Source organism: Athene noctua, chromosome 1 (assembly GCF_965140245.1).
Source record: "Athene noctua chromosome 1, bAthNoc1.hap1.1, whole genome shotgun sequence".
Taxonomy (NCBI): Eukaryota; Metazoa; Chordata; class Aves; order Strigiformes; family Strigidae; genus Athene; species Athene noctua.
This window is the reverse complement of record NC_134037.1, coordinates 124,041,644-124,068,190: the sequence shown is the minus strand read 5'-3', so window position 1 is coordinate 124,068,190 and position 26,547 is coordinate 124,041,644. Positions and strand designations below refer to the sequence as shown.

The window sequence follows — 26,547 nt, the reverse complement described above, 5'->3', positions numbered from 1 at the left end:
TATCTGTATTTATTTTATGTATATATACACACACACAAACATGTTTAGATAAGACAGATACACACACATGCCCCTAACATGAAGAAAGCAAGTACCAAGGGATTACCTAAACTTCATGCCACTACCACCACATGACTTGCAGACACTGAGAGACTCACACTCACTACAGTTTAGCAGTCACAGTTTAAACTTATACCAGCTCAACCCCTCTCTCTGTTATGTTTCTACGAATACAGGGAACCAACTCAAGTTCATATTTAATGTCTGGGCTGCCGTTGGTTTAACAGCCTGCATCTTTCTCAGTTTAAGACCACACATTCTTTGCTGCATTGACAGAATCAGAAGTTTCAATCTGATAATATCCAATCAAACCTCTGCCAAACAAATAACGATTAGTAATTATTTCTCGTGTTTCAGATGACCAAATTGCAAGAGAAAGTGGTTTAGTTGAGCTCACAATCAACTCAAAACCACAACTTCAAAGGCACTCAAAGTTTTATTAGTTCTAGTATTCCTAAAATAACTTGTTGTCACTAGTGGCTTGAAGGCAATAAAACTTACAAACCTATTATTTCTGTTCTGGAAAAGCTATGTCCTTAATCAGAGTCACTTCTTCTGAACATGTGTGATTAATATGCAATACAAAAAAAAACCCAAACCTTTCCCACTCCCTGATTTCACCAAAGCAAAGAGCCACTGCTTAGTGAATGCAACTACTACACAAGAATTGTTCTAAATAGCCTCAACTTCTTAATTTCTAAAATAGACTCCAAGGTTAGCTCAGAAATCACAACTTAATGTATTCACTTCACATCATAACGATTGCTTCTTATGATTCTCTTATACAAAAATCCTCTTCTGAATTAAAAGAAATTACCCGGAGTAGTTATGCTTCAAATATTGAAAACTACTTTTCTAGAAACAAACGTGTATCAGTTTAGTAATCAGTAACAGCAGTAAACAGCACCTAGGTATTGCCCAAAACCTGTGCAAAATGCCATGGTTTTTTAGTTTTCAAAGCTTAAAATTCTGAAAGCAGCCTCATCTTAAAGGAGTTTACAGATTACCCAACAGTGTAAGTTTGACCCTCTAAATAATATGTTATGATGAGTGAAGGGACAGACAGGGGATGGCAGCACAAAACGGCCAACCAAGAACAAATTAGGGGTAGTTGGGTCTTGAGGGATTTATTTTGAGAGAGAAAGAGAGAGAGAGAGCATTTATGTAGAAAGAAAATCTTCAAGGATTCATTTTCACAGCAGCAACATCTTCCGTAGTATAAACCTGCCAATCAACCAAAGTATTTGTTTAAAGCTCTTCTTGATGAGTTGAAACCTCCTCATGGCTTAGGTACACATTACAGCATCTGAGTTTAGAAAGGACAGATACACCCTCAAAAGGCAATTAACTTCAGTGCACTTCAGTATTGTTTATTTAGAAACAGGTCCTCCTGGCCAACGTTTAAACTGCAGCATTCCATTTTTGCAAGTGCAAGGTCAGAAAATTCCCCCCAAAGAAAACAAACTGAAAGATACAACGCTGAATAAGATTCTAAAAGACGTTCAGAAAGGTGATTTCTCTGCACACATTCTTCTACAATGACTACAATCTTCATTGTACTATATGAAGCTGCTCCTAGGCATTGCTGTGGTACTGAATACAAATCAAACTATACATTCCAGTATCTCATCTGAGCATGTAATCACTTGACAAATCAATCAGCACTCACTTCACTCAAAAATACAAAGGGACAGATTCACCCCCTGGTTCCCGGGGGATCTGCAATCAGAGATTGAGATGAAAAGAGCCCAGGGCTTCTCCTGTTTCTCTCTGCCTGTTCTGCTTCAGGCAGTTCCAGCAGGAAACCGACCATATCAATGCTACTCGCCAATTAAAAGAAGGCACACCTTTTCCTCATCTGGCTTTTGAAAAAGTCCAAAAGCCAGCATGGGAATGGGAGGCGAACAGGGGTCAAGCCTGGTGCTCAGACTTCTTGGCAGATACCTTTCCTCTCCACTCGCCGGTGCGCTGCCCTTGCAGCAGAGGAGCCATGTACCCCGTAGCCAGCCAGGGAGGTGTTGTATCCCTTCCTGGCCAAGCTACAGGAGTTACAGAAGAGAAGTAGGACAGAAGAAGTCTACCAAAGGCAGAAATAATTTTCCCACAGGCGGTCTTGAGGGAAGAATCTGCCTTATGGATGAACCAGACATGAGGTAAAACTTACAAAAGCATGAAACGGTGCTGGAGAAGAAAGATGAGTTAAAAAATCCTGTATAATGGATTGAGCTTTCTATTCGTGCTACCCAAAACCAAAGGGCAAGCCCTCAGCCCAGAGATCAGTTAAACCTTGCTGCACAGTTCATTGCGGCATGCTGCATGTCCAAATCCTGTGAAACACAAGTAATTAAGGAATTCATTTAAAATTCATTTTTTTCCCTTGCAACGGGAGAAACAGCATTTATATCCTTAATAATACATTTTCACAGTGGAAAGACTGGCTTATAATGAACCCAAAGCAGTCATTAGAGTATCTGCAGAGATGGTGCCATTTTCCTGCGTGTTTCAAAGTCAGTGTTCAAATCCAAAGCACTCTGGTCCTTCCCAAAGGAATTCTGTAGCAGGTGGTGTTAATAATCCTTGAAACAGGATTCTCTTTGCTGCACCAGCTAAAAGTTAGGGGAAAAGGGATTATGACAAAGACTTCACCTGACCCAGTAATGCCTCTGTCATTTGTCACCTATCATGTCAGTTTTAGAATAAGCAGGTATAACATTTCAATCATAATACTGCAGATTTACTTCTACACTTGCCAAGGTTGAAGGCTAATATGCTCTTAGAGAGCCATTCTCCTCCAGGAAAATATATGGAAATTAGGAAAAGCTACATTCTACAAGGACTGTCAGTTTTCTTGAGGGCTTTTACAACCCCCTTCTCCTCTGTTTAATCACACACACACCAAAAAAAAAAAAAAAAAAAAAAAAAAGAGAGAGAGAAGGGGTGGTGAGGTAGAGGTCAAACCAGAATGTCTCCAGTGAAATATCTGTTTGACAGTTTTCTGAAGTCACCTTATTGAAAGAAACACTGCTTCTCATCTTAACATGAATGCTTTCTAGTTTTCATTTCTGTTGATTGCTCATGCAGTAAAAAATGTCTGGGGCAGCAATGTCAGAGCACATAAGGAAGAGTTGAAAGATATGATACCTTTCTAATATCTAATCCCAAAGTTACAGATACATCAGATCCATTATTTTGTCATTAAAGTCCTATCTTTATAATAAATTAAAGACCTTTGGACCCATATTATACACTGGAGTTATGTAAGTACATAAGCAAAGCATTTCACTATTAAATATGTACTTTTCCAAAATGCAATAAAAATAATTTATTTCACATGGGAAATTCACCAGACACATTTTAAATATACCATACAAATTCTTGGATGTTTTCCCATAAATATTTAAGGTGTAGATGAAAAATTATAACAGATATTAAATAACTTTAACTGGTATATTTAATTAATTTTAAACTATTCAATACATTTCCAGGCTTCTTTCATCTCTTAAATGGCAATATAGGACTTCAAAATGCTGTAAGATAGGTATATCCACATATCTGAAAACAACTCCAAAAGGCAAAATCACTGCTTTAACAGCAAATCTGTGCCTAGAGATCTAATTTACGGATTTTTTAGGGGTTTTTTTTAAGGAAAAACAAAATTTTCAGGAGATGAGTCATATTAGAAAGAGATTCATAGTCTGGTGCTGCTAGCCAGAACCAGAAACATTACTCTAAAACACCCTTACCTTGATTTGCAACTTTGATGCATTCAGATATAACTGGACAGATCTAATGCATTAGATTTATGAATAAAATTGTAATTTTCAAAAATGGTTATTTCTATGAAATTCTAGTCTGTGGTGGTTACAGTGTGATCAGACCTGTGGATTTTCTATCAGCTTTTCAATTCAAAGCAGACTATCATGACCACCTTAGTCACTAAAACCAAATTTTAGCCCAGAGGCAATTCACATTTCCATTTTCGGATCATATCCTATTTTTGACTCTACTAAAGTAGTTGGTATGATACCCTGTTAGAAAACCAGGGTACTGGTCTTTATATGTGGAAAAAAAAAAAATCAGTATATATTCAGTTTAAATAAGAGTAAAATGACTAGGAAGATTTCAGCTACACAAATTATATACAATTGTATGATTTTAAAACCCTTAATCCTTCAGCATTTGAGATGTTTATTTAAAATATTAAGCTATTGAGGAAGTACCTTTTGGTGCTTTAGCTCTTCATAAAAAATAAGCATTAATGTATTTTATTTCTTGTTTTAAGCAGGTAATGTCAACATCTGGTCCTCAATCATCTGGTCCTCAATGAGTAAAGTGGAGGCTATCTTACTGTAGGCTGGCATCTTTAAACAAAATAACACGTTTCAGGACTTTTCTTCCCCCATCCAATTTATTCCTGCCCACAGTTCCCAGTGCTCTCCATCCCACACTCAAGATTTCCTGTTCTTCCCACTCCCTTTCACACACTTGTAACTGCTCTTTCCCCTTTCCTTTTCAGCCCATCTCCCTTTGTCCTTCCAGCTCCATTGCTCCTAGAAATCTACCTTCTCCTCCCACTTCTGTATTTCCATTTTGTTTTGTTTTGTTTTAAAAGAAACACAAAAGCCAGAGGGGGAGAGAGAAGTCCCCAAAGAAATTAATCTTTAAAAATGGAAAAAAAACACCACAAACAAAAACTTAGGGGCAACAATGAATAACCCTGCAACCATACAGAGCTCTGTTGCTCTGCATGCAACATTAGACTCTGTTATCTTTTGCCTTTTTTTTTTTTTTTACTTCTACTATAAACTGAACAAGTTAAGATCAGAGCTTTAATTCAGTAGGTCACTTATTTGATTTCAGGAGGCAAAGATGGATGGCTGGAGGAGTTTAGGTGGTTTAAGCAACTACTGCAAAACAGTCAAAATTAAGCTCCCATCAAGGAGATGCAAGATTCTTCCTAAACTCTGTCTTAACAGCATCCTAGCTGCATCAACAGGATTACTTACATCTTGCACTACAACAAGTAGCAACCTGGAGGGCTCTGCAGTGTCTGGTTGCCATGTAACTATCATCTGCATCCGAAGACGCATTCATGTCTGGAATAAGAACTAAGCTTTTCCCATGTTACTGGCTTTAATCGGAGTGTGGCTTCCCCTTTATCCTCCCCTCTCTGACTTCTATACTTCTTTTCCCCAGGCGCCGAGATTAAGTGCCTATATATCAAAGAATGATTGCCAAGGAAAGCAGAAGTTAGATTATAATCAACACAGAGCTCGAGCCTCAGTCCTTACACTCCTCATATGGCTGATGTCAAAATAGTAAGTGCTCCATATGCCTTTTAGACACATTCAGCCTCACGTACTCTTGTCCCTTCATGAGGCATGTGTCACCAGCCTGCAATGAATAGTGCAAATGCACCTGCACAGATCTAAAAATTTAACCTGAAGTTCACATTAATAATGAAGCACTTCAGGTGGTCTGCAAGCTGGGACCATAATGAGGAACTTTCAGTGACACACTAGTTATCAAATGTTGAGCCAGGTCACTACACATGAATAAAGTGATCCCCCTAGAAAGATGAAAGGGGAATTATTTTTTTTCTTTTTAAGAGAGATTACACTGAAGAAAGACAAAGCACTAAAACATTTAACTTGATTAGACTGGAACTGAATAAAACACATCAAGAACTATCAAAGAAGCAGAAAATGATTCTGAACTGTATATGCAACAGTGGTTAAATCCCGGCCAGTGCCCTCTCAACCCCTGCTGCCAGCAGAGCTCTCAACTGGGGTTGCGCGGCTCGCAAAACAGGTGGAGGAATGATGCTGATCTCAACTGTCACTACTGGGGTAAGGAAGCAGGGGCACAGGGAACGTCAGAGGGGACAGCACTGGCCCTGGGAACCTTTCTCACAGCCCCACGCCGGTCTCTGCTTATCACTTGCCAATCCCAGGGAGCAGGCTGCCCCCGAGCTCTGCAGGGACAGCCTTCAGGAAGAGGGATGATGAGCATCTGAAGGAAAATTAGGGTCTTTTTGCTCTGCTTCACACACTGAACTGTCCCCTGGCAAGTAGGAGGGATACAAAAACTCTGGGACTCTTCACAGGGAACTTGCTCAGGTCAGAGGATGAGGGACAGACACTGTCTGTAAGGGATTGTTCCTGCTTCAGAGAGCCCAGGCAACGTATCAGGAAAAATGTACATAAGTTGTACATTTTTAAACTGATGGCCTATGTCGCCTGCACATCAGAAGGCCTTCATACAGCCCTGGATGGCAGGTCATTATGGCAGGCAGCCATATAAGGAGCTACATAATAGTTCTGCTTAGTCCCATGTCACACCTGGAATACTGTGTTCAGTTTTGGTCCCCACTAACAGAAAAAAAAAAAAAAGAAAAAAAAAAAGAAATGTGGACAGTCTGGAGAGGATTCCAGAAAAGGGTCACAAAGATGCTCAAAGGACTGGGCAGCCTGCCATGTGAGGAAAGGCTGAGAGAATTGGGTTTGTTCAGTCTTAAGAACAGAAAGCTTAGGGGAGACCTTAACCCACATTCCAGTATTAAAAGGGTGGCTACAAAGAAGGTGGAGACTCGCTTTTCACAAGGAGTCACATGGAAAAGAGGAGGCATCATGGGTACAGGTTACTCCTGGGGAGATTCTAACTGGACACAAGAGGAAAATTTTTCACAATGAGAACAATCAGTCATTGGAATAATCTCCCCAGGGAAGTAGTGTATTCCCCAACATTGGACACTGTTAAGATTCAGCTGGCCAGGGTGCTGGGACATCTTGTCTAGACCATGCTTTTGTCAAGTAAGGCTGGACCAGATGGTCCTTGGGGTCCTTTCTGTGATTCTATGTGTGCATGACCCATATAGCACATCTAGTACAAACCACTTTCTGTTCTTGGCTAAAACAAGGTTTTGTACTTGCTAAGGAATGGCAAGGGGAAGTAACAGCGCACAGAAGGCAGCTCATTTGTACAGCCACCTTGGGCATCCCCTTTCATCCCACAAGAAGAAAAAACAATCAGGATCCAGAAATGAAAAAGCTGAGGTCTTCAGCTTTCCAGCTTTTTCTAAATTTTTACCTCAGTGGCTTACCCACAAGGGCAAATTACTTTTAAAGCTTTGCTTACTGAGAAAGAAATGCCAGTTACTGTAACAGGGAGCAAAGAGATATTGGATTGCACGCTCAGCAACATGTATTGTGACTGTACAGGAGTAGACTGATGAAACCTGGAAGTGGGGAAGAGAGCAGGATATTCCCCTGGAAACTTAGCAATACTAGGTCTGTTAGAAGTTCCCTACCTATTGTAATATTTCTGTGACTGAGCACTTGAACAATACAATTATGCTATAAATCAAGTTCATTTCAGACTAGGAAAGTTCTTCATATATTACAGATGGGTATAGTACAAGGACACAGAAAATACAAGAAGTAAAGTCTCTGAATTTGTTTTTGTACCTCATCCTGTAATCAAAGGTAAGCAAGCTTTTACTGTTTTCTACTCCATTTCTTCATGAAAAAGGTATTTCAGTGTGATACCCAGAGATATAATAAAAAATATCCCCAAAGATAGAATAAATCAGTCAGTTGTTTTTCTCATATAGATAATTAAAGCACTATACAGAAATTATGGGTAAGTTTCCTTGCCAATACGCACAATTCAAAATCAACAGCATTCAAACCTCTTCAGAAAGATGAACACATATGCAATCGTACCAGCTTGAAAAAACAAAAATAAGTCTATTTGCTGCGTGACTCTGGAAACTAAATGTAAAGCTTTCCCTGAGAGAAAGCCAGCTCCAAAACTTATGAAGCTGTTTTAGCTTAATTGTTTTGAGATGTAAATGTAAACAATGCAGAGTGACATTCTTCATGTGGGAGAAAAACCAAAACCAAAGAATAAACACAGTTGCTGGATCTGAAGCAAGCTGTTCACTGTCCTGAAATAATATAACTTACTTAGACATGTTTTCATGCTGAGAAGTTGGAGAAACTAAAGCATTGCTCAAGGGCCATTTGAGACACTTCTGCACCTAATGAGGCCAGCATATTTTTTGCAAGTTAGTCTTACTTTTTTTCCAAGCATCCCTACATGCAAACAGATACCAACTTCTGAAATATAACAGCCTGTATATTATCACCCAAATAAATAATTGTACTTCCGGGGGGGGGGGGGGGGGAACAGAAAAAAAACCCAACAAACAAAAAAACCCCAACAACAACAAAAAAACACACCACCTGGAACAAGAATAATTGAAAAATTAATCCAAAAGCAAAAAACTTATAGGAACTAAGCGGCAAGTTATTATGCACATCAGTGTGAAAGCCTTGTTGCCAGAAAGAATTCATTCTGATACTAATATGAAGACTTCTATGAACTAAGTATACTTATTTTAATCTTGTTTAAATTCATTTTTAGTAAAACCTGACCACTAACTCTAGCAAGCTGTTCTCAGAAGTCAAGCTTACTATTTTTCACATCACCTGAAACATGGTCTTCTGTTCCTAAAGAGCTCTTTCTGAAGAAACAGTATGTTAGCATTCATTACTGTAACCCATTGATGTATATTTTATTTGTGGTTTTAAAGTTTTCAACCACTTTTCTTTGATGGAATGCATAATCAGTAGTAGATAAAAGACTACCTTAAAAAACGGAAGCCTCTGAACAAATTTTGTGATAAATCATCAAAGGAGTGGAGTTTGAATTAAAAGCCTGAAGGGTAAGAAACAAACTGAACTTGAAACAACCGAGATCTCCAAGAACAATGGCAGAGATAGGTGAAATCTCTATTCCTAACGGCACTGGAAAGCTTAATTCAAAACCAACTATCAGACACAGCTTCTTTGTTTACCTGGATCTAGAATTAAAACAAAAGTTGCCGTCAATCTTACACCACTGTAAATGTGAACCTTTATGTGTCTACACCGACGGTTCAATGGTCAACGGTCAACAGTAAAATCATACTTCACAGCCCAAAGTGATCACATAGGATCCTTAAATGAAAGGTAGCCTATTTCAGGTCACTACTACTGAATTGTGGTCCATGGGGGGTTTAAAATCCTACTTTGAAGGAATCCACAAAAGGTAACTAAGAGAAGAAGACACGCTGGCAGCAGGCTTAAACTCACAGTACATACAGGCCATACTGCTACTACGAAATGTATAGTAATTCATAAATTAGAAAAGGCTGAAAAATGCTTCCATAGATTATTTTCATTCATTAGTAATGGGAATATTTTATGGGTACCTTACACTTTAGAACAAACACACATCAACCCTTTACCTAATTTTTCTATTGCGCTTAATGCCATTACTAATTAACAACTAGAAACTAGGAAATACAAGCTTTACTTATTTTTACTTAATAGATTAAAACAATTATCAATCTACAGGTGGAAAAGCTTACTGAAATTCCTGTTCACATTTAAAAATTAACATCATAATTTCAAAACCTTTTGTGAGTCACTTGCCTCTGAACAGGTCTTTTATATCATTTCCAAGCTCAGGTCCTTGAGCTTTAAAAATAATACTTGAATTCATTATTCCAGGCAAAGAATTCTACTGAAAACTCTCTTTCAATGTCTGAACAAGCATTGATGAAATGGTGGCAAAAAGTTCACAGCCAGGCTGGCAGTCACAGAAGCTGTTTTACCAGTGCTCCACGAAATTCAGATTCAGACAACAGACCCCTACATAGTTCAGACCTTTTCAAACAGACAGGGGCAGATCTGTCATGGAGCGTGGGAAGTCTGCCAAACCTCAAAATGAGCAGTATAGCTGGGAAAAGGAGTCTAAACTATTGCAACACCTGAAACCAAAAATCAGAGCTCATAAATAGTTCTAAACACATTTAAACCAATCATAATATAAGTTTTTAGTCCTCATTAATGTTTCCTATGTATATCAATCAGAAATGTTAATATAACTCCTTGGAAAAAACAAATACTTATGCATTTTTTTAACTGTGAAATTAAAGATACAGAAAAAAGGTCTTGCTTAACACAAAAAGTTTTCCTTCTGAATTCAGCTACTGTTAACATTTGCACCTGGTGCTTACATAATTAAATCCAGAAAACAACAATTGTAACCTGAGAAAAACTTAATTAGATTAGGCATGTAGTAACAAATGCAAAATTACCATCATTAGTATGTCAGTGTTCTACAAATGGAAATGCTTAACTGCCAAGCCTACAACTCTCATGTCTGATTTATTCCCACAGATGAGGAGACAGCCATTTGCACCCTTTTGTAATTTCAGGGCAACTGCATCCAGGGGAGATTTACCCACAAAGGAGCAGGCTGTCATCTTGTCTCACTCTCCAGAAATTCAGAAGGTGTACTTTCATTTACAGACGTTTTGTGCTACAAAAGCAAAACCAGGTTGTCCCGATCCTTCATCATTAGCCTTGTGGGCTGCTTCACAGGCACCTGCTTTTCTCATAGATGAGATACTGTGAATGACACAACAGCTTTCCCCTGGCCGCCCCCCCAAAGCAACGGGAAACCTTTAATTTCAGGCTCAAGGCTATAAGAAACAAACAAACAAACAAAAATTCCAGGGGGGGAAAAAAAAAAAATGTTTCAATGGCATAATGGTATATGAGGTTATGGACTGGAAAAGATTGCCTACAGAAGTTGCAGAGTCACAAGCAAGAACACAGGGAAGAGTTTGACAAGATGTTCTGTTTCCCATGAAATGGGCATTCTGCTGTAAGGCCCAAACGTACTGCTAGACATTTGCAATTCTCTAAATGCCAAGATACTTTAATTTGTCATGAATTAATGTGAGCTTAAAATGGGTATTTAAATGCTTTGTATATTTAATCAACTTTCCTCAATTATTAAACTGTAAATATTCCCTGAGTATTAGGCCATTAATTTGCTCTAAGAAGCTCCTAGAGACCACAGCAGCCTTCCTGGATATTTCATGCCTGCAGTTATTTAAACATTACCACTGAAACTGTAAAGCTAAACAAGTCTTCCTCATAGTCTCTCCCCTGACAGGGCAGATATTTAACTGAAGCTAGCACCTAAAGCTAGATAATATTTAAACTGCTATTTGAGAGTGGTTCCAGAGAAGACCTGATACAACTTGTTCAATAAGAAGCACCAGGTTTTAAAACAACATAAATTAAGAAAAAACACATAATTGAGGATTCAGATTGCTTTTTAAAAAACATATGCTTGAGGGCCTTCACATTTGGCCTCGCAAAAGGAAAAAAAGACTTCCCTTTATTAAGAAAACCCAGTGAAGCACTAGTCAAAACTTTGATCTGACCTTAAGCTTTACTATGTAGTGTAGAAATACAAAATAAGAAGTTTGGTTTATGAATTTTTGAAGCAAAATTCACATTAAGATAGTATGGGGCATAGATAGGATTGTTTCTTGAGAAAACTATAGATACATTAGGTTACCCAGCTGTGCAGTCCTGAAACGTATTTTTCTTGATTAAATAAGGAACTATGGCAACCAAGGGTACTATGGCCTCACATATGCTGTAATAATGAGACATAATGAAGGGTCTTCTGGGAGCTCTCCCACAACTGTTAAAATTTTATAGCATCAAATTCAGGAATTAATTTTGAAAAAGAGAGAATCCTATTTAATATTTGATGTGCATCAGTACTTTTTTCCTTTATAATGAAACAATTTCCTCTAAACATCCACATCCTTTATGTTCAAAAAAATTAAACTCTTCCTGCTCAATCAACTCTCAAGGGAGAAGAAAATAATATCACATATGAACTTTGCAGTATTTGCTGAGTATATCCTATTTGCAGATACCATCTTATTTGAATAATCATATGTTTGCAATTTTCCAGCTCCTGATGAAAAACTGACCTGTCATCAGAGCAAATTTCCTTCGAAACTCACATACGACTGTTATCTGTACCTGGTGTTATTAAGAATATTCATTTTTTTTGACACTCGTTCCACTAGTTATCTCCATATAAACTTATACATATAAGAGGTCTCATCTCAGTCCCTGGTGAGGTCATGCTACTTCTCTTTTCCATAAAAAAATGACTCGAAATAATTGTCTGATAAATCTGCCGATTCTTTACCCAGCTGCCATTTCAAGGAAAAAGTTTTCTGCCGAATCTTTTGTTCTCTGGGAGGGCAGGCAGTTCTGGCTGAAGCACTAATTGCTTGTAAACCCAGAGAAGAGGTTAAATTCCACCACAGCTGGGTTATATCTGGATTGAACAGAGGCCCCACCCTTGAACAAACAATCCCCATGGATAAATTATTGCCCAGTCATCAAGGGTGAAGAAATGCAAAGGTAGTAGCACCAGGAGTTTTATCCTTTTACACTGACAAGACTGTCTTCATTCCTAAGAGCAATAGAACAACAGACAGGGTGACCACCGTGGTACAGCTAGGTTGGGCTAACCATTTTCAATCAAAATTGTGATTAAAAGAGAAACAAAGATGACAACTGTAACTGTAGACTTTCATAAACTTTTTCTTCACTTCCAGAAACTCCAAAATCGGCAGTTCTCTTCCATTTGCTTGAGTAATGAATTAATTTGGCTCAACAAATTACTGCCTGTTCACAACACCCTTCATCCCAGTACAAACTGGTGAAAGGAAGGAGAAGGGGCACTACCTGCATTTAGGGGCAGATGAGAGGGACTGGTGAATAAAGCTGTGATTAAGGAAATGGCGTCAGAGTAAAGCTAGCAATGAAAGGGCACAGGCACACGAATTCAGAAAGAATCTAGGAAATTGGCCTGGGACTAAAACTAAACCATTTCCCAGAAAAGAAATCAGACAGTGAGCCAGGAGCAAAGAAACTGTGAGTGGCTAGACATGGAGAATCGTGTTTAGAAGTCAACATTCAGGTAAGAAGGTAGAAAGCGGACACTCACTTCCTGCACCCCAAATGTTTGAGAACAGGGTCTCACGTTACAGTCTTCCCAGCAGCAGAGGAAGTTATCACTCATCTCTTCCCCTTCACACTTGTTTCCACACCCATCACTCCTCTCTCAATCAGCTCTCTGCTCCTTAATCACATCAAACCAAACCTTTTTAAGACCATATGCTGAAATTGCCTAAGTAAAAACCCTCCCTAAAACCAGTCCCTCTTTAATATGTAAATTTAGGCGAGCAGACTTTTGAACGCATGTGATTAAGGGAGCAGTAAACTGTAAAATGCAAGTAGTGGGACTGGGAACAAGCAGATAAGAAGGTGGGAACCCCAAGGTGAATTTCAGTCTGACCATTTATAACCTTGCATTATATCCTCAGTTGATATACAAGTTCCAGTTTGCAGAATCTCTTGAAATTTAACAGACCCACTTTTTGAAATGTAAGGATTTACATTTCCTTGCAGAAATTAGTCCCCTGTTGCATAGCTTGGACCTTAAAATCAGAATTCTGACCATAATCTCTGCTTTTTTTTTTTTTTCTCTTTCTTTTGGTGTAGATAACAGCACTGTTTGGGGGAAGACAAACTAATTACCTATGAAATCTTTAATTTACTTACAAAATCATATACCAAACTAGTAAGTACTGTAACAAATACTGATCTGCACACCAGAGTTTAAGTACAGAAAAAGTAAATCGTGGGTTTGATTTGAACAAAGAGGATGACTGAGATGAGGTTCCAGCTGGGAAAACAGTACAACTGTACAGTTAGAGGCGATATCATAATACATATATGCATAGAGACGGAGAGCCTGCAGGCAACTTTAATTTTGGCACTTCCTAACTTTAAGTACTTGGTTTTGCACCTTAATAACATACTTCTAACATTGTGTGCATATAATGAACTCATAGATCAGTCAGCCAAGACATAATTGATTTAATCATCCACATTTGTGAATGATTTGAGAAGATTACATGTGTTTGTTAAGTTGCAGCCCTGCCCAATAAAAATTAAAACAGATGCCTCTGTGAAGCCCAGAGAAACAAGCTGATAATGTAAAAGGAACAGACTGAACTATAACAGGAGAAGTGCGACAAAAAATATTTTGTTCTTTGCTACTGTGTATGTAGCCAAAACTACAACACTACAGATCTGTCAGTCCAAATGGCAAAAATATGATTTTGGTTTCAAAAAGATAAATTAGCTTTAAAAGAAACTTGAATTATAAACCCTACATATTACAAGGCATTTACACAAGAACAAGATGTAAATAAGACTTTGTAAAGAAAAAACCCAACTATTTACACATAATTAGAACGTAGCATTTTTAATGGAAGAATCATTGAAATTCTTCTGCTGTTGGAAGAGGCTAGATTTGGTCGATAATAAAATCAGATAATTTCTTAATCCAGAAGACTCTATCTTTTTGTCATCAAAGATTTTAAAATGCTTTGTTATTAATACTTTACAAAATCAAATTAAAAGTAAACAACCCTTCTCTAAATAATATAGAAAAGCCCCAAATAAGAACAGTGAATTGCTGTCCCATTAAAAGTCATTAATGGTGATGGCCTCAAATATATCACATTTTTCATTTTTCCTATATTCAATTGTATCTCCATTAGTGTAAAACCAGTTATCTAGCATATCTTATATCCTATTGGTGGTCCTTCTGCTTTTTTTTGTTTGTTTGTTTTTGCTGTATATTTGCTGTATAACCAAGTAAGGTCTCACTGTCAGAAAGCTGCTATCAGTAGAGTACGTTTTCTCTTTTCCCAAATATCATCCCGCTTCTACCCATGAAACCAGTACTAAAAATAAAAATCCTCTTCCTTCATGATAGGAATTAAAATTCCTATTTGCAAAACTGATATAGGCATTATGAAACCCCAGTGACTTAATTTGCCTTCAGAGAGCTGATTTTTGCTCTATTTGGACCTTTTGCAAAACATGGTTTCCTTGTCTCATTTTTCCAACTGAAAAATGGAGAAAAAATTACTTTTCTGTTTATAGAGCAACTAGGATAAATGCATCAAAGGTCTGTGAAGCATTTAGATTGCGTGATAATAATGCTCAATAGAGATGAGGTTCATCATGTGCTTTCTTTCATATCAAAGCCATCTTCAGCAGTTCCTGTCCCTGGTTACCTCACACCTCAGTTTACTGTTCCCCCACTACAACTGATTTTAAAAATGAAGTCTAAATTGAATGTACAAAGTTGTTCAGGCTAAACTTGAAGCCCTAGACAGGGTGGGGAGCTTTTTTATTTGTTTCTTAAATCATAGGAGCTGTCTACCTTGCAGCTTGCCGTATGGCATTAGAATGAAAATTAGCAGCTGGAAACTGCATTATGATCCAGTATTATCAGTTAGAAAAGATAAGCAAGTGCAAAGACAGACTTGTACAAGCAGGTTTTCCACTAATGTCTCTAAAAATCGGTTTCCACCTATATAAGAATTTTAATCCTTCTTTAGCAGTCACCACATTTAAAAAAAAAAAAAAAAAAAAAAAAATGCCAAAAGTCCATTCAACTATATATTGTCTGTTTGATAGAGGGTTCTCAAAATTGGAAGGAAGATAGGCACACAGAAAACAAAGGAGGATAGATCTTTCCAAGACTCAACCATCTTGCCAGCTACTCTGCTGGAGATTTTCTTGGCTTTTGAAAAGGCGCATGTTATGATCTGTAAGCATTTTGCACAGAACAAAGGAACTTTGGAAAAATGTGATCAGCAAAGAGCGACTCAAAAATGAGTAGTGAAGCTCTGTGGAAAGAGTAGAAAATTTGAAACACAAGGTGAGAGGTGAATGCAGACCTGGTTTCATAATCCTTCATTGTATGCAGCAAGAAGAGAGTTGTAAATTCTATAATATCAGTAATCTCAATTCTTGGTTTGTGCCTGCCTCTGTAATTTAATTCTGGGTTTTATTCTGTATTTTATCTGAAAATTTAGCGACTAAGAAGTAACTGCTTTCATTAGAAACAAAAAGAAGAAGCTATTGTAATTCTTTCCATTACAGGAGGTGGGGCATTAAGGAGGATGACAACCTCCAATCTCTGACCTTTGGGGGACAGAAGTCTTCATCCCCAAGTACATCAGCAGACATAGAGCCACCTGCTCCCTCCTTCTGAGGCGGTGCTAGTGTATTGCAATGTCCATACTTTCATTTTACTGGACATGCACATGTTTTGAAAAGAATAACCAACAAGGATCAGCAAAGAGTTGTTGCCATTTTTCTACACTATTTTTCCATGCCTTGTTGCTCACACCTGTATGCACATTTGACGTGGAAAGTAATGAGCTTGGGGCTTGGAGATACTTGTAAGGAACTCTCTACTGATTAAGGTCTTTTGTATTTAAGCATACCAGCGTGAAAGCTTCAGTAAATGGGATGATATTCAAAAGTGCCTCTATGTCTACAAGTCAAGTACCTCCATCACTCTTTTATTACATTTGTTTTTATTTCCTTCAATATCAGCTGTATAAAATAAAGAAATGTGATTTTTAAATGTTTTAAGTTGTATTTCGCATTTTCCTCCTACTGAATAGTCAGTACTTCTATTACAGAATCAGGAAAATAGCCGTAGACCTTAAATCTGAAAAACAGATTTAGAAACACCACCACCCCACAGTTTGAGCCTAACAAAAGATGTCTGTAGTGCAGCGTTCCCTTCATCCTTATCTCAGCAAAAGTGACACTGTTGAGATTGTTAGGCCTGAAACTGAACAACTTTGACACGTGTCCCAATTTACAGATTTTTCTTTAAAGAAACCAACTAAATGCTTAATTTTAAAAACTGTCTTCTGTAGACAGGCACATATATACACTCAAATGTCTGACTTAATACATTCTCATTGCAGCACACAGCCCCACATGTGTTGTTTCTTAAACTCCCAGACTCCATTTTCACCCTGGGAGCTGTGCTGTTCACCCACCTTCAACTACAGGGGTAAAGTCTTCACAGAACTATCCTAAGATGCCTGAGCAGCACCTCTGTAAATGAAAAAATAATTGTATTTTCTGCATACAAGGCATACATGCGACACATATACGTATTTGTCTATACGTGGAAAAAGTATTTAACATTTTTAGAGCATATGTCCAATTCACATAACAAACATACCATAAATTGACTTATATATCATGTGATATCTGTGGATTAGGGAAGGTTTGTGACTCTCATCCTGATTTGCAGCTCTGTCCCATAACATGAAACAAAAAGGAAAAAAGAAAGGAATACATTCCCTACATAACTGCCTGCCATTTCGGCTTGGATTTTTATCAAGAGCACCTTAAATTTTCAATTACCTTGCTCTAAAGGTTTTCCTCAGTCTAACAAAATCAATGATTTTTTTTTTATTATTTACTTATACACACCCCCCCCCAAATCTGACTTTCTGAAGAGACTGCAATTCAGTCATAAATATATGTAGTGACATGCATATATCTAAGTACATACCTATGAAAGCCATATATACATATATATGGCAGAAACTATATATGTTAATTTTTCAGTTGTGGGTACATAACACTGTAATTACATCGTAACAAAATTAAACAAAACGGGAAGAGTGAGTGTGACAGCCTATCTGAGAAGGAAAAAGGCCTCAGCATAAGTGGAACCTCAGAGTGCTGTGGCCTCAGCACACCATAACTGATGAATGAAAAATAAAATATCACCTTCTAATGCCTAATTAAGTTAACAGAGCAGCACTATTAAAAGGCTGAGGACAGCAGTGAGTAAGCATGCCCAGACACACTGAATTTTAGATTATTTTCATGACCAAAACATACAGCCATGTTCCTGTACCACTTGCTGGATTAGGAGCCCTGCTTTAAAGGATCACAGGCTGAACATGTATTCTAAAATAGTCATCATTAGGGAAAATCATTTATGTGCATCCACAACCATATGTACACATTTTAAACTAACACCTGATCACATACCTGTATCAGTTCCTGTAAATTGCAAAACATAATTATTTTTTTTTTTTCAATAACTGCTGGGAAAGTGTAATTAACAGGATACAATTAGGCAACAACTAAGAAATACTTAAAATCAATCCAGAGACTTCCTGTTTATGATTATCATCCATAACTATAAGAATGTATAAAATGACTGGAGAAAGGAAGTGAGCACCCTATATAGCCAAAGAGCAAAATATATATCATATTTAAATAAAAATAAACAACAACAACAAAGAAACTAGAATAGGGCCCCCATTTTGAATACAATCATGGCAGTTTGGGTTAAGTGTCCTTTGAAATAAAATATGGTTATTTATTTACAGACCTATCACCATGATATCTCTCGATGCACTACAAAATGAGAAAATCCACTCATTTTAATTAAGACTGAACTAAAACTCACATGGAAATTCACTGCAATAACAGAAGGGGAAAAGCAAACATACATATACAGATTGAAGAAAGAAACAAAAAACATTTCAAGAATAACTGACCCGTAAAAAAAGACTTTGCTTACACAGGAAGTTTGAATAAATTCTATAAAAGTGGTTAAATTACAAAGAAATCTATTTGCTTTGATCTGATTCAACAAAAAGCTCATAAATAATAACAAGATTTTGGGCTGAAGCAAACACCTTGAAAGGGTTATGGTCTACCCTAAGCTACCGGGCTACCAATGGAACTAGTATTACAGCTGTACAGAAAGAAATACATAGATGCATAAATATTAAAATTTTAATTGGCTGATGTACTGTCACAGTGGGGGGACTGGTGGACACAGCCCTCTCAAACCCACTCTGTTTACAGAGATGAAAACGAACAGCATTCAAATAGTAGAAAGACATAAAACACTTTAACAACCCTACAGAATTGGAGCAGCAATCTTCTAGCAGAAAGGGATTAATTAGCAACAAAGGCAAATGGCCATTTACCTTAAATTATCAGTTCATCTACATGATCATTATTCAGAAGGAAAATCTTTGTACCTTCATAGCTATTATCTAACTACCTAAGATATGACTATGCAGTGTACAAAGCAACTGAAAGCTTTTGAAGCTAGTTGAAATCCCAGATGAGGCACATTTGTTCCATGAAGCCATTTGTTGCAAGCACACCCCAATCTGACAAATGCGTTTGACATGATACAAGAACATGCCAACAGACTGACAGAAAAAAAATACAAAATAATAATGCTTATTTTCTTGATGAAAGAATCCTGTCAGTGCTCCCTTCCCAAACTCTTTCTTCTCCTCTCAAGGGATGCATTCATGTTATGCGCACGTCATGCACAAATTTGAACTTTGGATTTAAACCTTTGCTTCACTTGCATTTAAATTATGTAAATATCAAGCCCAAGCCCTGCGAAATCCAAAACAGAGAGCATCTCATCCTGGTTCAGGATCAAACAGGCTCGTCTTCTTCCTGTTATACATTCTGAATGGACTAACGTAGGGCCAGTCTAATATTTAAAGAATACTCCTTTTACTCTGCTATGGGGTACTTTGCAAGTTGTCTCATTCCTGTCTCCAATCTCCTCTTGTACAAATTCCACTTCTCAGTGTCATGAATATTCATTTGTCATGTAAATTGATGTCAAGTTACTATTCAGACAGTGCAAAACCTCCTTTTTTTGGTAGATTGAAGCATCAGAAGGTGGCTGGAAATGGCTAGTAGTGTAATATTAGTAGTGTACAGCCATGAGAATAAAAAATTTATCCCTGGCCAAGGGGAGGAACGTCAAGAAAAGATATATGTGTCAGCTGTTCCTTCCTGACACTAGTGACTGGATAATCACTGGCTTTTTGAACTCATTAGCCTGCAGTTATCTGACAAATAGACAGAGTGGCTGGCAAACCCCAGTGACTCCGCAGCAGGACACTACCAGCAGTGACCCTCCATTTCTACAACATTAGCAGCAGCCACGCTGGCTGTGCTACATTCCTGCTACACCCATGTTCGAAGATGAACAACTCCACCACCAATCTGGACCCAAGCAGGACAATCTGGATGATGCAACACTCATACATAGAGGTACCTCAGCTGCCCCAGACAAAGTGACACCCAACCCCACACGGCCCTGTGTTCTATCCACCAGATCCATGCCTCTATCTCGGAGAGCCCATCGGGCTGATATGGCACTAGATGCTTGCAAGTAGGTGAGCGTAGTTACTCGCAGGGTGAAGTCACACGATGACCCTTGCACAGAGTTTGGCTCCTGAATCACGTGAGTTTGTGCTCAGGCTCAACAAAAGACTCCAGCCATTGAATAGCTCATTTCCCTCCTGATAAGTCTCTTTTCCAGGACAGAACTCAGCCTATGGCAATTTCTTTCCAGCAGGAGAAAACACTTTTTTTGCCATTATTATAATCTAACACAGACATAAAGGCGAACAAAGAAGGCAAGCAAATCCCACATTCAGAATGGAGTCCACCCAAAAATGTACAGAGAAACTCAGTTCCCTACTGTGATTGCAAACACAATACAAGTTCTCCATGCCATAACAGTTGCTTCAAATGACGTGCCTACAGCCATATCTTGGCAGACGGGAGAGGTAGGTCTGGTCTACATTTAAGATATGCTAAGATTTTTATGGTTATATGGGAAATTTTTTTTTCCATGCCAGAAAAAGCCCTAGAAAAGACATAGTTACACTGGCCAAAAAACAGAGAGAGACTGAGAGAAGCAGAAAAGCCTACAGATCTTTTGGGGTAACCAACTTAAACAGGGTTCAAACAATGATTCCAAAAGACTTGTCTCCTTCTCAGAGTTTTTAAAAACTAAATTATCATTTTCAAGTACAGAGTTGACAAAAATTACATTCATAGCAGGACACTAAGCGATGATGTCTCATTCCCCACCTCTAGCATAGGGAATAAAATCTTGTGAGGAAAAAAAAAAGAAAAAAAAATTGCTAGCTTGCTATTTTAAATATACCCTTAATTTAAGGTCAAAGAAAGCAAGTCAGTCCAGAAATCAGCATGCAACAATAACTCAATTACAATCAGCAAATGGAGTAAAGGAAAACTGAACCCCAAGAAAAATAACTGAAAACAAGGTGGGGACACTGGGGAACAAAACCCCAGCAAACCTCACAGAGTATGGGGGTTTTCTTCCTCCTCTTGTTAGGGGGAGGAGAAATCTCAGATCTTGCTCACTTTGCTTTAATAAAGCGCATGAAATCACATATTTTCATTCCTTGATACAGCTATAAAAGAATGTAAAGAATAAAATTGCCATGCAAAATAGGGCATTTCAATTTCACAGCAGCCAAAACTTCATGATAAATTTTTTAAAGGGGTCACTGTTTCTCAAAATATCAAATGTCTTTTCCTCACTCCCTCCAAACGCAGGTAATTTTCTTAATAATTTTCACCTTTGCACTGGTGAACATATTGGGACAAATAATACATGATGCACAAAAAAAGTCATAATGCTCTGTGCAAGTTAATAGGAGCAGTGAGATGCTGAATGTGTGATAAATCTAGACCTGAAAGCAAAATATGCCTCCTAATTAAAAATCAATTATTAAAATCAGTAAAGAATGAAAAAGAAAAAAGGCTCACTCACCAAACTCATAATGAAATCCTGGAAACTTCAGAGTTATTTGAAAAGCAGAAAGAAACCTTCAACATCTATATTTAACTAAAGATTCTTCTAAGACTCTATTGTGAGTTTCTCGATTTTATGATTAAACAGTTCTGTGAAAAAGTATTTCTAGTATCTTTTGTGCTTTATCTCTTCATTCCAAATGGTCATGAAATTGAATAGGCAGCATTTGAATGCGGAATGCAAGAACAAATCATTACTCTGGCTCTGGGAAATCGAAGTACACAGATGCCCTGATGTGGCTCTGAGGTGATGCAGGGATGATAAGGAGCCACCCAAAGCCACCAGCACCTGAACTTACAACCAAGTGCATTATGTTTACCAACAACATCACCAGCTGGATTCCTCAACAGTTCTCCTTCAGAAGGTGGTTTTAACATACTTATTGAGTAACTCAAAAATATTAGATCAGGGTGTTCAAATAACTATTTCCAACTCATTTGTGTTCAGTTCTGGGAAGATTTCAAACACAGAACAGCTAAAAAGTAGCTCAATAACACAGAACCTGTTACATGAGCTTGGACAAGTGGAAATTTCTGGTTTTCATTTACTGTAAAACTAAGATACATTTTCGTACCCCTAGGAGTGACAGAGAGATTAAATTAATGAGTGTTACTGAAGAGGTCTGAATCCCATTATTGGAGAAACTACACTGGTATTATGCATCATCATAAATATTCAGCATCTGCAATCAAAAGAAGACTTTGGTGTTTACGTATATAATAAAGTTTTAATAATTCACTAGCAATATTTCACACAGAGTGCTGCCACCACTTTCTTTCTGGAAAAAGGAAAACAACATATCCACAATTTAAAATCCAAAACCATTCAACTGGAAACAAAAGCATCCATTCTACAGAGAAATGCACGTTGTCAGTAACAAGTAATTTTTCCAAGAGGAAGGAGCTCCGGGCTTTATCTGCCTGTGGCAGGCGTGTAGGCCATCCAGGGGTGCCACCATCTTGTGCTCCCCTGAGCACGCTCCAGCCTGCAGACCCCTGTGCACCCTTCCTTTATCCAAAAGGGTATGGCCAATGCAAGCACCCAAGGATGGAGCCACAGACACCCATGGCAGCTGCCCAAACTTGGGAGTACTTCAGCAACAAAACTATCAGGTTTTTTGCTCAAAAGACTCAGAAAACCTAAGGGAGTGCACTCTGAGGATGCATCAGCCACCCCTACCCAAGGGCAGGTCATGGTACCTCCAGAGAATAAACTCAGCCTCTCAGCCATCAGCAGTCAAACTCTAAGCCATAAAATAGTCAAATTTGGTATTTTACCTGCATCACAAGCAAGGGGGTATGTTGGTATCCTTCCACTGGAGATTAAAGGATCTGGGATTGTGTTTCACAAAGTTGGGGGGGGGGGGGGGGGGGGGGCGCTGCAGGAAGACCTCCTCTGTGGGAGGGCATTGGGGCTGCCCCGTGCCACCCACAGACAGTTCCCCAAGGGACCCACCATGTGCCAAAACTCAACCTGCCCACAGGAGCTTCCCAAGACCACTGAGGAAGCTTATTTAAGAACTGGTGGTAAAAGTTCAAAAGGATGCCAGGGCAGAATGAGAGAGGGTGGATGTAGAAGAGAGCATGCAGCATCACACTGAACCAGCCTTGTGTGCTGCCATCCCCTCAGCTGCCCTAAGAGGGTGGGAGACATGTTGGGGGGACCAAGATTGGTTTAATTGCCAATGAATTAACTTCTTTGAAACTCCACCACTTTTAACACATAAAACACAGGAAAAAGCCCAACTTGACCCACAGCGTCGGCTCACCCATCTCCCACAGAGGGAGAGCCACATTATCTAGTGCCATACTGGTCAGACATCAACTTCTGAAGTACAGTCTGGTCCAGCTGAATAAATACCACGGAAAGTCAATAGCCAAATCCTTTCAGCAGCACCACTCTGGGAACCAGATTGGAATTTGAACATTTGCATTGATTTATATTTTTTTTCTGACGTTACCAGCTGGGAGCAAGCACTGGAGAGAAGGTACACAAATGGCTCCACAGGAACATGAACGGCCTGAAAAGGATTACCTTTTAAAGGATTATCTTTTAAACAAAGAAAAATTTAGTATAGTGCAAAAAATTGACTGGAATCAAAAGAAACAGATTAATCCAACAGGATTACCAGGTAAGGCTTCCCTGTACTTTAATGTCCAGACACACAGCTGAGAAACTTGAACAGTTTTATTTAGGCGCTTGGGTGCAGTTGTCAAGCTCCTTTTCATGATCCACAAATAAGGGCTGCCGGTTCACTTAAGGCTGTTAAAACAAAAGCTTTGACGACTTATCCTCAAGCTTCACAAGCAACAGCGATCTTCTGTCTTTTTACACAGCCCTTTCCTTTACCCTTGCATACGTAAGCTCTGATCATCAAGTGCTTTTAACTCCAGCCAGGAAGGAAGATTAGTCGCTGCCTGTACCGCTCCTGCACTGTGAAATTTCCAGAACTGAGCTCTTTTACTTCCCTCTGGGAGACAGGGAAAGCCACAGAAAATGGAGATCAAGCTCTTCATGAGGTTTTTTTCCTGAATTGTTAACACCCGTGTAAGCTTTTACAGCCATGGTACTACACTATTACAAAAAGCGAAATAACATCAGTCTACTAAAATAAAACAGCATCCATATATTTGGGAACAATACACATTACATGCACTTGAGCACCTCTGTCTTACTAGTAGACATGTTGGCAGCGTCTCTTACATGCACTAAAAACTTATATTGAAATGTACTTGAGTATTCTGGCAAACAGAATGGGGTAAGCAACAGAGTTAAAAAAAACCAAAACAAAACAAAACAACCCAAACCGGTAAAGCCTCATTAACCGACTAAAATTACTTTTTACTGTGTTTTAATTATTTAACATTTCTTTTAAAAGTGCTTATTTAACACACGTTCAAGGTTCCCTTGAAGTAAATTTAAAATCCTAAATACTTAAACCCAACATAACATAAGGCACTTCAGTTCCTTCGTGTTTCAGTCAGCCTCATATACAGGTCAGCCCCAGCCTAATTCAGAGGAGAAACCAGATTTAGCAGCACTCATAAACCCTGCCTCTTGATGCCATGAAATGTTATCCACTTCGGTGAGCTTTCCCAGCTAATAATTTTACATTTCCATCTTTTGAACTTATCACATATTATTTTATATCCAACTAAACACTACATTTGTTCAGCATATATTTCACACTTATTTAAGAATAAATACAGCATTAAAAGCAAAGACTCACCTCCTCCGCCTCCAAGAAGGCTGGAATTAGCTGCAAGAAGAACAAAAGGAGAACTGTTAGCATTGAGCTTTCTAAATATAGATGGAACCAAAACATAAGATGTCTCACAAGAGATTTTCCAGTTTCAGTAACTTTGCTACTCTCCACTTACCAAAAACATCTATTGCAAAAACAACCATATATGTAAATTGTAATCACAGTCTTTACCCTTGCACTATTTTGCAATATCTCTGAACATATAAGCTAATAAATAAAACAGTAATATAATTATTAAAGCTAACGTGTTGGGATAGCTTATGAAATCACAATCTTGAGCTTAAAATTCTATAAACCCCATTCCTTTTTGATTGCTAAATTAAATAAAAGTATTTCATTTTAGACAAACTTAAATAGACATTGATGCAACTTTTGATTAGCTCTCCTTGTTTTCTGTGACATGGAACCTTTGAGGATGATGATGAGAAACCTTGGCCCCATTGATATCAAAGGGTGTTTTACCATTGTATGCAATTAGGTCGGGATTTCACTCAGTATGCTTAATTGCCTCTGTACTGTAACCATCCAGCTACTCATGCCAGAAATGGATAAATCACTTATGGAAAGCAATTTTCAGAGCATGGTGACACAAGATGGTCCTTCAAATTAAGCTAGCAGAATTGGAGCCATGCCAAACATTTTCCTTTCACAGACTGGGCAAAAACAGAAGGACAGCCTAGGCTTCTAAGCCTGACTTCAGTAAAGTATTCACCCTTTAGATGTGTGGGAGACAAATCCCTGTCGTATCGTAATAGAGATAAAACACAGTATAAAAGCAAGAGTATAAGGGATGGACACAGGTACTTATTGCTTGCTGATGAGTAAAGGAGAAGCAAGACATCAAACCATTTCCTGCTCCAGGACAAGGGTAGATGGCAAGATACACAGAATAAATTACATATTTTCCAGTATCCAAACTTCCTACTGATCTATGTTATTGTTTCTGTGATTTCCCTCTGCTTCCTGAATAGGAGACTGTAAATAGCAAATTCCCTGCTGCTGCTTTTTTCCATCACTTTCTTGAGACTTTTACAAAAAATTAACAGTTACCTTGGTCTTCCTCAATTCTTTTTCAGATATTCCACAAACATTTTTGACTTAACATCCACTGTCAGCTCAGCCACTTGCAGCCAGCTTTCCCTGACACTGCAGTGAAACTGTCTGCATTGAGAAGATAGATTTTCCATCAAAGTAGCATACCCAAGATCTCTTAATTTTAAAAGCAACACATACCATTAATATTATTACCTTACAGTGACTCAAGAAGTAGCTCTAGAGTATTGAAAATGCAATGCTCTTTAAAGAAATAAATATGCAGCTTTATATCCAGCATAGCCAACAAGATCAAATAAAAGTAAACTGCAAACTGTGGGGACAGTTATCCATCCTAGGACTAGTTGCTCCTACACTCATTGAGTGAATAAATTGTTAAGAACAAGACCTAGAGGTATGTTTTCATGTATCTTTCTGATCCAAGTCTGGTTCTAACCCTCTGCAAGATTAGATGGAAGAAAATGAGGCAAATAATCTTTGTTTCTATAACAAAGCCATTTGTAGCCATTTGCAAAGAAGTGCCTGACTTCCTTTTTGCTGTCTGGATTTTTTTTTTTTTGGGGGGGGGGGGGGGGGGAGGGGGTGGAATGCAACCTAGTAAACCATCTGAAAACTATCCACTATTCCTTTTGGTTCAGATTTCCAACACATCACTGAGGTGAACTGTGTCACGGAGAGATACACAAGCAGCAGAACAGTGTGGCTAG

General features: G+C 38.3%; 1 protein-coding gene across 4 annotated transcripts in view; it reads right to left on the bottom strand.

Moving 5' to 3' along the window:
• Positions 1-26,547, bottom strand: part of MACROD2 (mono-ADP ribosylhydrolase 2) — an 890,001-nt gene that overhangs the window by 673,548 nt on the left and 189,906 nt on the right. For all 4 annotated transcript variants that reach the window (XM_074917676.1, XM_074917770.1, XM_074917932.1 and 1 more), the window contains exon 4: positions 24,752-24,781. In XM_074917676.1, coding sequence (XP_074773777.1) covers positions 24,752-24,781 — 30 coding nt within the window. The remainder of the gene's footprint in view (positions 1-24,751; positions 24,782-26,547) is intronic.